This window comes from Rhincodon typus, chromosome 45, assembly GCF_021869965.1.
Source record: "Rhincodon typus isolate 14 chromosome 45, sRhiTyp1.1, whole genome shotgun sequence".
NCBI classification, from domain to species: Eukaryota; Metazoa; Chordata; class Chondrichthyes; order Orectolobiformes; family Rhincodontidae; genus Rhincodon; species Rhincodon typus.
This window is the reverse complement of record NC_063376.1, coordinates 5,117,265-5,129,224: the sequence shown is the minus strand read 5'-3', so window position 1 is coordinate 5,129,224 and position 11,960 is coordinate 5,117,265. Positions and strand designations below refer to the sequence as shown.

Sequence of the window (11,960 nt, the reverse complement as noted above, 5' to 3'; positions counted from 1 at the left end):
TGGAGGAACACAGCAGGCCAGGCAGCATCAGAGGGGCAGGAAAGTTGCCGTTTCGGGTTGGGACCCTTCTTCAAAAAAAAAATTTCTGAAGAAGGGTCCTGACCCGAAGCGTCAAATTTCTTGCTCCTCTGATGCTGCCTGGCCTGCTGTCTTCCTCCAGCTCCACACTGTGTTGTCTCTGACTCCAGATCTTGCTATTTCTTGATAAAATTCAGAAGCTTTTATTGATATTATATTTTGTATTTACCTTTTCCTTCTGTCTTTTTCTTATCCCTTCTACCACATCTTGTTCCTCTTCCTCATCATTCACATTCATGGTTCTCTCTCACCATCAGCCTTTTCCCTCCCTCTACCTTGTTCTTCAGATTTTCTCCTCTCTCTCCCTCCTTCTGTGTCTCCCCACCTGTATCTCTCCTGTTCTGTTTTCTCTCCTCAAGCTGGCTGTAGTGCCTTGCCCTCTCCTCTTGCCTTGCTCCTTATGGAGTACTTGTTTGCCCTCTGGTCTTCTCCCAATTCCCACTCAGTTTGTCTGAAATGGAGAGGCACCTGCTAACTAGTTTCGGTTTACTTCTCTTTGGGTTGGTCTGTTAGTTTGGTTCTGCAACCTCATAGACAATAGCTCGGGCATATTGCCGTGTTGTCTTTCCATATCTTTGCTATTTACTTGCTGTGCCCTTGTTTTTGCCTGCCATTAGCATTCCAGTATGCCTATGAACAACTCATCAGTGTGGGGATTGCCTGGCCAGTGGGGGTCTGATATGAGCAGCATGTGGAGCATGCACGAAAATAAGAACTCTAACATGAGCCTTTGGGGAGACGAAGCTGTGAAGAGCACAGGCCCTGTGATTAGAAGTGCTGGACTGAAGAACAGCAGGAGTAGTCCTTCATTGAGGTTTGTCTCTGTTTTCCAGGTCATTTTGAGTGCTCACTCTCTTCTCTTGTTTTAATAAATGATTGTGCATGTTGAACGGACATTTGTGTTGTCAAAAGGTTTAGAAAGAGCTGTGTGAGGTGTGCGTTTTAGGAACGCTCTACCTGAAAATGTGATGGAAACCCAGTTGCCTGTGAGATTGTAAATGGGAGTTGGACAGGTACCTAAGAATGAGGAACTCAACAGGGTTACGGTCAAAAAATAGAGATTTCAAATATACCAGTACTGCTGCAATCGGTCAAACGGCCTGCATTTGTACTGACTTCAATGTTTTGCTTTAGTTAGAAAACCAGGAGCTTGTAATAGTTTCAAAACTTCAGTTTTATGTAACTTACTTCTAAAGTTCACTTAGGAGGAGTGTCATGTTTTGAATTTATCTGGTTGACATATTGAAGTATGGGTGACAACAAACCTCTTTTTAAAAATTCCTTCTGCAGTGACTCGTATGGAATTCCTACCAGACCGAGCAAAAAGAAGACTGAAGAGGAGGAGAAGTTACTGAAGCTGTTCCAGGGAATGAGCAAAACTCAGGACGGCTTCACTCAGTGGTGCGAGCAAATGCTGCATGTCCTTAACACAGCCAATAACCTTGATGGTATGTGTAAATGGTGCCTGTTTCTCTTCAGTCTAACTCCCTTTGACGTAGTCCGGTAGCTAAGTAGGGGTTTGGGATCTTGTGCTGTGAAATCCTACTGCAAAGATTTGTCAGGTTTTTTGTTTTGTCAGCCTGATTGTATCAGAAGGTAAAATTTCCTGCATTGGGTCTCACAAGCACGAAACAATTTGTTCGGCTTCTTCCTGGGTAGTGTGACTGTGGAAGAGGGGTTGTGCTTCTGCACGGCACACATAATGAAACTATATTTCTAAGTTTTTCCATAAAGGTCTAATAAAGGCCCTCTCACCTTAATGAGAGGGTGATGAATAACCTGCCCCCCGATTGCTCTCAGGTTGCTGCCACATGTGGTAAACTGATTGTCCTTCAGTCTTTCCCCCACCACCATGGTACACACGTTGCTTGCAATTCACTGACTTGGTGTATTAGGGGCAATGGATGTGAAGCCATTCACAGCATGACTTGCTGCCTGTTTCCGCACTGAGTGATTCCATCCCATCCTCTGTTTGAGTTTCCACGTTGCTCTGTTAGCAAACTCTGGCATCCAATAGAATTGTGAAAATCTTGATCTGGAATTTCACTTGGATGCTGAAGGATAGTAAGTAAAAGAGCTTGTCCCCATCCTAATTTCTTTTACTCAGGGTTTGGTTGAGTTTTCCTTCAGTTGGTGAAGCTTTGTACTTTCAAAGCATTGCAACAGCCAAGTGCATGTTTTAGGTGATTGGTATCCATATTGAGCAATCCCAGGCCATGCATTACAAAGTAAAGTTGCTGTTGTTTTATCTCAACTTCAGAGGAACAACCTTCGCTCAGGACAGTATTAATTTTTTCCCTTTACCACACTGGCTTTTGCGGTTCTATGGTTTTTAGCCCCATCCTCGCTCAGAACGGAATTGCAACTGCCGAGACTCAACTTTTAAGTTGGACCTGAGAGAAAGTAAACCTGGTTTGTGTGGGTCTTTGGTTTGGATGTGCAGAATTTCTCGTTTAGAAAGCTGACCTCATCGGGGTTCTTATGGGTTTTCTTGTCGTTTCAGTACCCACGTTTGTATCCTTCCTTAAAGAAGTGGACTCGCCATATGAGGTGCACGATTACATCCGTGCTTACCTGGGTGACACCCCAGAGGCCAAAGAGTTTGCCAAGCAGTTCCTGGAGCGTCGTGCCAAACAAAAGGCCAACCAGCAAAGGCAACAACAACAGCAGGTAGCGTATGAATGATAAAACATGCAGGGCAGGCTCTGCTTTCCCATCAACAGAATGCATCTTCCATAAATTTGCAAAAGTCTTACTTATTTTTGCACGTGTACCTAATGAATTGGCATCAGATTAATGGAGTTATGTTTCCTGTTTCAAACAGGTTTGAAACCAGTTTCAAAAACTGGCAATTTTTCATTTTATTGTTCTTTTCCTATTTTCTCCATTCTGCCTTTACTTTTGCCAGGGTTAAATTTTCCAGCTCGCTCATTATTAATTTATTCGTTGACTATTTTCCTTTGGTTCCACATCCTCTGCACATTGTGGGAGAGTAGCCCAGCTTCACAGAATCTCAATTATTACAGCACAGAGAAAGGCCATTCTCCACCATTACACTTGCATGTCAACTAGTGTGTCTGAAAAAGCCACCAATAGTATCATGAAACCTAGAGTCTGCACTTGTCTTTTTATATTTTTGAGCTCTGGTTGCCAGAATTTGGGGCCAGGCTTTTGCACTCCACAATGTGAAGTTGGATAGAGCATTTAATCTGTTGTCTATCTAACGTGTCTTTAGTTTTCTTTTGTTTGTTTACAAAGCTAGCAGAGGTTGATTAATATTAGGGAAAATATCATAACAAGCTGCCAGCATGGAACAGGAAGGCAATTAATTCCACAATTACGCCATTGAGTAGGTCCTTGGCCTTGGAAACCATCTTGCATCATAGAGTATGCCAAAGTAGCATCAGTTTAGAAAGGGCAGGCTTCCAGGCAATGCACATGGGTACTGTACTGTGAGGTGCCTAACTCATTCCCAAAGTAGAAGTTTTGTAGAACCCTGCCTCTGAGCCAGAAACTCCAGGTTTGAGTCCCATTGCAGGACCTGAAGTTGCGTTTGTAACATGGCCAAGCATTGATAGCCAGCCCTGTTAATCTTACCCTCTGCCAAAGGAGTGTGGAAAGAACAGAAGAGTTTCCTGATCAACGAATCCCAGCCTGGGAATAATCGGAGACGGTTAGCAGCAGAGAGGGCAACCTGGCTGTAAAAACTGCTTCCATAATGAGCATTGTGACAACCCTACATAACGTGGAAACCCCCGTCCCACCAAGTGAGTGGTGATTGCCCTCAATCACAAACCTGAAATATTTTTTGTAGAGGTTAAGTTTTTTGAGGTGTTTATACTTGCCTAAATAAAAATTCATTCTTGAAATTATAAGCAAGACTAACTACTGGCATTCAGCCCATTCTCACCCCCACCCTTGAAAAACTTGTGGTGGTGGAGCACCTATTTGAGTTGCTACAGTTCTTGTGATAAAGATGTTATTATGGCAGTTAGGGCTTCCAGAATTTTGGCCCTGCAGTATTGAAAGGAGCAGTGAGAAGTTTTTTTATTGTATTCTTTCATGAGACATAGATGTTGCTGGTAAGGCTAATATTTGTTGTCCATCCCTAGTTGCCTTTGAACTGAGTGGCTTGTTCGGCCACGTCAGAGGCTTTGCGAATCAGTCACGTTGCTGTAGGTCTGGAGTCACATAAGCTATATCGGGTAAGGACAACATATTTCCTTCCCTGAAGTGTATATGTGAAACAAGTGGGTTTTTACATCAGCCACCAATAGCCGAAGGAATGGTGATCATGAAACCAGATGTCTGTTTCAGATTTATTAATTGGATTTCAGTTCCACCACCTACTGTGCTGGGATTTGAGCCCGTGTCTCTGAAGCATTAGTTGGGGTCTCTAACAGAGTAGTTCACTAACATTATTATCACCAACACCACGCCACCATCTCCCCCCTAATTTGGAGAAGATTGTATACTCTGACACCTGCAAGCCTTGTTCTTCTCAGTGGTCAAGACCCCAGCTTTTGAAGGAATCTTGAGTTGTTGTAGTGTATCGATGTTAATGGTACACACTACTGCCACTGGGTTGGAGGGAGTGGATATTTAAAACAGTAGTTGGGCTATTTACCTCTACCTCTGTCTTTAAAGATAACACTCCTCTCTTTACTTGTTTGTCAATTTTGCAGAGAGCTAGCTCTCTGCTTTATTTAATTGGTGCGAGCCCTGGGGGTTTCAGGCAGTTTGGAATAGTAGATCATGTACGGCATCAACTGTGGTGCATTCCTGCAATGTCTATTTGGAGAATGAAGCCTGTTCAAGGTGTGAGAGCTGTGATCTTAAGCGTCTGTGGATAGGATTGTCAATGAAGGGCTCCCAGACTCTTAAAACATCCACACAACATACAAAGCTTTTTTTGGTTAACGCATATTGGATTTGATGAAGCACGGATACAGTGAGTCTTTGTACTCTTTTTGTTGGTTGCTTGCGTCTGATTTTTATCTGCCTCTTGGTCATGGGATAGTTTAAGGATTGGAGCGAAAACCCATGCTGGCAAAGAGGAAGGAAGGGGGTCTGAGTAAATTTGAATTGTCTTCAGTGCAAGTAACATCCTTCAAAGAGTTAAATCTATTACTAAACATAATATGGGGTTCCTTGCTGTCATGTTGATAATTAATCATTGACTCACTGATTAAGGCTTCCCTTTGGGTTATTTATGGTTGTGCGGAAAGGGGTTGTATGTCAGTGAACATCAGTTGATAACTAGCCTGATCCTGAATAATCTCTTCGTCTTCTGAGTACTCTGGTTCTGAGGGCAAGTTCTGGGAAAAAATCTCCGTCCATCTTTTTTTCTTTCCCTTGTGGGTTTCCTGGCCTCTGAGAGATGCATTGTGTATCTGAGTCATGTGCCACAGTAATGTGCAGTGGACATCGCATTGGGATCCAATTCCCTGAGGATTTATGGTGTTTTCCCTTTCTTTCCTAGTTAACAAAGGAACTTCTGAGCCTCACTGGGAACCTCGCTCTGCAGCCTGACAGGTTACAGGTTAGCATGGAACTTTTTCTTTCCAGCCTGGCTTGTTACTGCCATAGTTACAGCAGACCCAAGTGCAGGATTGTGTTTTGGTGATGTTTAATAGCTATCAAATCTGGTGAAAGCTGTTTGGTTGTTTAAAAGATGGTATAAAGTACTTGGAGTGACAAGTAATGTTTTCCATGACCATTCTAACTTAGTCTACCTATTCTATTTGTATGTGTTTTGAATTATGGAACAGTTGTGTTCAAAGAATTTAGGGAATTGGCTAAAGGAAGGTTGTCTGTTAAAAGAATTTTGTATAAAATAAATTGTCATAATCTGATGAAGCAAGCATAGCATGAATCAGTGTCACCTTGAGGAAGAAAAACAAAAGATATTTTGGAAGGAACCGAATGTAAGGTTGGAGGAAGGGACATAAGTGACGGTGTTGTTTTTGGACTGAGTTTTTAAAGAGTGCAGTCTTGGAGTTGGACCCTGACATTGACATGAGCAACACTCGCAAATGAGAGCTGGGCAAGATTGGGGCTATGACCTGTGGCTCAAGAAGGTTGCTCAAATGCATTGGGTTGAGACCTGACTAGTTACAGAAGTTGAAGCTGTGTGTGTTGTGCTGCTGGGAGTCAGTGGAACCCAGCAAGGACTGGGGGAGGTTTGGGTGTGTGGAAATGGATGTGATAAAGGGGGAAAATAATTCTAATCCTAAAATATGGCATTATCTAAGGTTGTGGTGGCTGGCCAGAAGAGATGCTGTCAATTTCAGCAGGTGATTTTTGTTGCTGTATGGGGTTTTACTATCAAATGGATGCTGAATGAGGGCAAGTGACCCATTGAAACAGCTTAAGCATTACGTTGCTGCAGATCCACCTAATTGTCTCACCCTAGAGTTTGGTGCAAAATATCCTAAATTTGATAGCCATGCTAGATTTCCCAGGTGCCACAGCCTGTAGCGGTTTCTCAGGCTGTGACGTACAGCCAACAGCAGTGTTGAGAACAGGACTTTTGATGCTTAAATCGAGTGATGAGTAGGCAAATTTTTGAAGGCTGTCACTTGCCCTCATCTTGCCCTCGTGTGCCATAAAATCAAAATGGCTCCAAACCTGCCGTCTGTTTTGGCAGTAGGGGCATGTGTGGAATAGTTCCCACATAAGCAGCATCCACTGATGCTCCCAGTTAACCACAACACGTACCACCCACCAGACTTCCGCAGCATTTGCCTCATGACTACTTAATGGTACTAATTCCATAACTTGCCAGAGTTGTATTGGGATGGGTTGGGGAGAGGGAAATGAAAGGGGAGCCAGCGTGACTTGTCTTGTGTGGAGCCATGTTGGTGGGTCCTGTAAGCAGTTTCTTTGCGATTAGGTCACTGACTCCACCCTGCTTTTTCCCTTAGTGCTCCCTTTGCTGAAGATGCCAGCTGATGCAGTGTTCTATTTCTATGCATGTTGGTTGCCCTGTTGCCATCTTACCGCTAATAGGGGTACTTGCACCCAGCCTGAGCTGCCTGTGGCATCACACCAACATGTGGACTACCACCAGAGCTCAGGAGTTGGAACAGAGACTGTGTGCTTCCTCTGTCCTCATTAGCAACTCATTCACTCCCAATCCCCAGCAAGCCCATGGGCACTGAAGCCGGTTGCAACATCACTACCCACACGATTGATTACAGTTGCTCCCTCAAAAAGGATTGTGACAAACTAATTGTGTGATGGCTTCTCTTGTGCCAGGACTCCATCTGGGGAATCGGTTCAAACAGCCTACAGTCACTCTTCCAGGGTAATCACAACAGTGCACAGCAATCGTCTTACGAGAGCTCGCAAGCTGGGAAAAAGAAAAAGAAGCAAAAGATGGTGCGGGCTGATCCTAGTATCCTGGGTAAGAGTCGCTGTCCATTATGATTGCATTGCCACTATGCAAGAGGGAAGTGGTGGACTTGTAATCCAGCAGCCCAGGCCTTTGTTCTGGGGATACAAATTTGATGCCTGTCACAGCAGATGGTGAAATGTTAATCCAGTAAAATATCTGGAATTAAAAGCAAATCCATAGTTGACGTTAAAAACCCATCAAGTCAATGTCCATTAGGGAAGGAAACTCCTTACCTGGTCTGGCTCACACATGACTCCAGCAAATTGGTCGACCCTTAACTGCCCTCCAGAAATTGATGAGCGAGTCACTGACTTCAAGGGTAATTTTTGATGGCAAAATCTAGTGACCACGTTACCTGAATAAAAGACTTTTTTTTTAACCCGAGAAGGGACACAGATTCAGGACTGAATACTTGCTTCCCACTCTGTATTCACTGACCTTGACATTTCCCAGTCCTTTCTGGTTCCCACCCATTTAGTACTTTTGGGATGTTAGGTAACAGGAGACTTCATTTCATCTAACTCTTGTTTTTACCCTAAGACTTTAAAAAGGTTAAATAGGATAGTGCTATGTTGGTAAGATTGGGCTTCGTCTTAAATCGTGACAGAAATGTGCATCACAATGCATTTAGCTGTGTATATTTTCTGTTGGGTGCTTTTGCTTCTTTGCAAAATCCACTGTCTCATTCTGCCCACAGCCCCGTCCCTAATTAGTTGTCTTGAAAGTAATTGTAGAGCTGGGGTTTGAGCTTTATTGCTTGAAGAAATGGTTTGTTCACAGTAGAAGAGACTGCCTCATGTTCAGTTCCTTGCTTCTGCTTAGCTGTCAGCAATAGGGCAGCAAAGACTAGGAAGAATTGGTTGCAATCCCTGCTGGTTGCAACCAGTGACCACTCCTGGAAAGTAGCAACAATAGTGAGCTCAACTATGATGCTGCCTTCCTCAACAGTTGAATAATTGCCTATTGCTCCAATTCAGTTCTCTATTACTCGTGTCTTGATGGAATTACCAGACAACACCAAATCGAGCAATTCATGAGCGAGAAGGGAATAATCATTTCCTGCAATGTCCGTTTTGTATGGAAAGTTTGGCTTCCGTTTGCATTCTATGCAGTGTTGGAAACTGGTTCCTTATGTCAGTGGTGCCACTACAGTGTGAATACTATCTACTGCATCCAATGTGGAGAGCCCCTGCAAACCCTAGAATGAAGCATGACAAGATCCCTCTGAGTTAAAGCAAGAAGTCTTCCTCTGATTCACTTTGCTCCTTCACGCCTCAGTTGTACTCCCAGTTCACAAGCCAAATGAGAAGGCGTTTTGGCTGCTTGGCCTATTCGTTGGATGTAATAGCATCATGGAATGCAGACAAGACAGCACTTGGTGAAGGAATAAAGAAAAATGATAAACAACCCAAGTCAGGAGGAGGAGGAAACAATGGATTTTGAGGAACTAATGGTACTTGCGTTTCATCTGTGCATGGAATTGACTGGCTTTTTGGCTTCTTGCCCTGCTGTCTTTGATTACCAAAATACTTATATTGTTCCAAAGTACCACACTTAGGAAGAATGCAAGAGCCCTGGGAAAGATGCGGAGGAGATTTTAGAGCTGTTACCCTAGAAGCAAAGGAGATTGAGTAGAGATGTTATGGATGTGTACAAGATTGACCTGTTTAGGTAAGGTAGTCAAGGGAAAGCCGTTTCCATGTAAGACTTTGCTAAGAGAATATTTTAAGGCATTGAATGGTGATGACTTTGAACTCACTGCCTACAGTGGAGGTAATGATTTCAGGAGGAGGTTAGATAGACACTATAAGTAAATAAACTCAGGAATGGGAGGTAGAGTAGGGGAATGGAACTGAGTGGATTGTTTCTTGGAGATGCACAATAGATTTGATGGCCTGCATGGATGACCTCACTTCTGTTGATGACTTTGACTGATGTATCTGTTGGATTTGTACAGTGTAAAGCTAGCTGAGCTCACCCTGGGGGTAGTTATAGCTGATGCTGGCATCCATTGGACAAGGGAGGGGAAAGCTTAAATGAATCACCAGAGAATGGAACTTTGCTTGTCCTTGATGTCGTCTTGCAGTCCTATTGTGAAATCTCACATTCTTGCACTGTGAGCATTGTTGGCAAGGTGAGCATTTGTTGGCCTGAGACAGTGGTGTTCCTTCTTGAGCCACCGCAGTGTGCAAGGTGAAGGTGCTGTTGCTTTTCTGCATGGAGACTTGTTGAGTGTCAATTACTTTGATATGTGGGCTGCAGACCAGGCTAAGTAAGGATTTACTAAGCAATCTTAAAGGACCTCAGCAAATCTGTATTTTTAAGACAACTTTTATAACTTCACAGTGACTTCCACTGCCAGCTTTTTTTAAATTCTGTTTTCCAGAGATTTTACATTCAGCTCCTTGCGCTTTCATGTTGAGAGTTGAACTCTCATCATCCTTGTTTTAACAATCCAGGCCTTTGGATTCCCCAAGCACAACCCTTGTATTAGCATACCCTTCTGTGCTTTATGAACTAAAGACATGATCAGGCATAAATCTGTCTCAAACTCTGTCTAAAAGCAGGAGAAATAAGTTGAATTTAAATTAATTCCCATGCTCTCTCTCTTTACACAGGCTTTTCTGTGAACGCGTCGTCAGAGCGACTGAACATGGGAGAAATAGAGACAATGGATGACTTTTAAACAAGGTTTAAAAACAAAAGATATTCCTAAAAGCTGCCTTTGACTCCTACTCGACCGTACCTGGAACATGCTTCATGGCAGGTGGTCACAGTGATGGATCCAGGATCTCCGCTCCCTCTGCTGGCAAGAAGTGTGAAATTCACTTAATTTTTTTGGTGAATCCTCTGGGTACTTCTGTTCTTCATTGGATGAAGCACCTTAATAACCATGCACTTTATTAGACGTTGTACATAGACTGAAACTGGAGGTTTTCTTGAATTTAAAAAAGTTCCTTTTTTGGAAATATATCTGCAAAACACTGTTACTGTTTTTTTTTTAAATGTTTTTTTTGAAAGGATGTGGAGCCTGAAGAAATGCACTTAGAGACTGAATCCAGAACTGGAACTTTTGGTGTGCTATAATTTGGACAATGTGATTGCGAGTTTGGGTCCCTACCTAATATAAAAGGAGAGGCGAACAGAGAGAGCGAGGAGGGAGATAGGGAAACCCAGGCATCAGGAGGCCACTTTCTGAGTTTTACTTTGGTTGCACACACAGCACCAAGCTACATTGGACTTAACTAGACAGCACTGCGCGAGTGTGGACTTTCAGCGTTTTCGTGGTGCTCTATACAAGGAATGTAAAAAAATAAATAATAAATAAGTACTTGGACAGGGTGGTTCAAGTGGACTGCTGCGTTGACAGCTTTTTTTGGTTGGTTTTGTTTCTTAAAAACAAGCAGCTATTGCGGCCCCACACCCCAAACATGGCATGCCTCGACACACTGCCCTGGCCCTACTTCTGTTAATCTAGCAATCCAACTCCCCAGCAAAATGAAAGCAGACCTTGATGGCCAGAACTGCCACGACAGACCCAGAAGCGGGTGTTGGAACTAATGGACGAGAGGAAAGGATTGAAAGCGGTGACAGCCTACGTTCTGCTCAACGTTGTTTGGGAGGTGACGAGACTGCAGCAAACCTAGGATTTGCCTTGCCGCCACCACCATCCCCCATCCCAAACAAAGAAGAGTTGACCTGACAGCACTGCAACAGCAGTATGCTCATCGCCACTGTTGATATGGGACCATTTCAGACTGACTTGTGCATGTGTTTTTAAAAGGTGGAGGTCATTATACTTCATCTGGTGTTTTTTCCCTTCCAAATTTCTGTTCCCCATAAATGTTGATTCAGAATTGGTTATAACGGGGTACATCTCTACAGAGAGTTTGCTGCTTTAGTTTTGATCTCTAGCAAAGTGGCTCCAATTACAATAATGCTTTTATCCCCCTACTTATTTTACAAATTCCTTTCTCGCATCAACCCACACCTTGTCTTAAAGCTTTTGAGAAACATGGTCATTTAAAAGTAACATCCAGTGAGGTGAGGCAGACCTGTGCAGTATTTGTTTCACAAGACAGCTCTCCATTGGAAGATTGGCACCCCACCTGTGTTTTATCATGTGGCTGTACAGGGGTAAAGGCTATCACTGCTTCTCTTTGTCTAAGAAGTGTAAAAATTGCTAGTAAATACCTTTACTTCCTACCTACTGTCTCTTCTGTGCTTAGCTGGGAAACTGCAGCATTTAACCTAGTGAGCCATCCATAATGGACTATCCTGGGTCGCAGTGTGTGCCCATTTACTTGGCTAAACTACTTGAAGCTTTGTAAGGAGGTGGTTTCACCTAGGGCTACCTGCTGCTTGATGGCTGTCTGACAACGGCTGGTTCCAACATATATGTGGTGATCAGATGGAACTAAATTAATGGTTGCCTCTGGCCTTGTAGCCTGTCTGTAGGTCAGGAGGAATGAGCCTTTGTAAT

At 43.4% G+C, this 11,960-nt stretch overlaps 1 protein-coding gene across 1 annotated transcript in view; it reads left to right on the top strand.

The window, feature by feature from the left end:
• Positions 1 to 10,846, top strand: part of LOC109921060 (GRB10-interacting GYF protein 2-like) — a 49,512-nt gene extending 38,666 nt beyond the window's left edge. The window contains exons 20-25 of the mRNA XM_048620038.1: positions 696 to 892; positions 1,369 to 1,526; positions 2,582 to 2,748; positions 5,561 to 5,620; positions 7,339 to 7,486; positions 10,096 to 10,846. Coding sequence (XP_048475995.1) covers positions 696 to 892; positions 1,369 to 1,526; positions 2,582 to 2,748; positions 5,561 to 5,620; positions 7,339 to 7,486; positions 10,096 to 10,163 — 798 coding nt within the window. The 3' untranslated portion in view covers positions 10,164 to 10,846. The remainder of the gene's footprint in view (positions 1 to 695; positions 893 to 1,368; positions 1,527 to 2,581; positions 2,749 to 5,560; positions 5,621 to 7,338; positions 7,487 to 10,095) is intronic.
• The last annotated feature ends 1,114 nt before the right edge of the window (positions 10,847 to 11,960 follow it).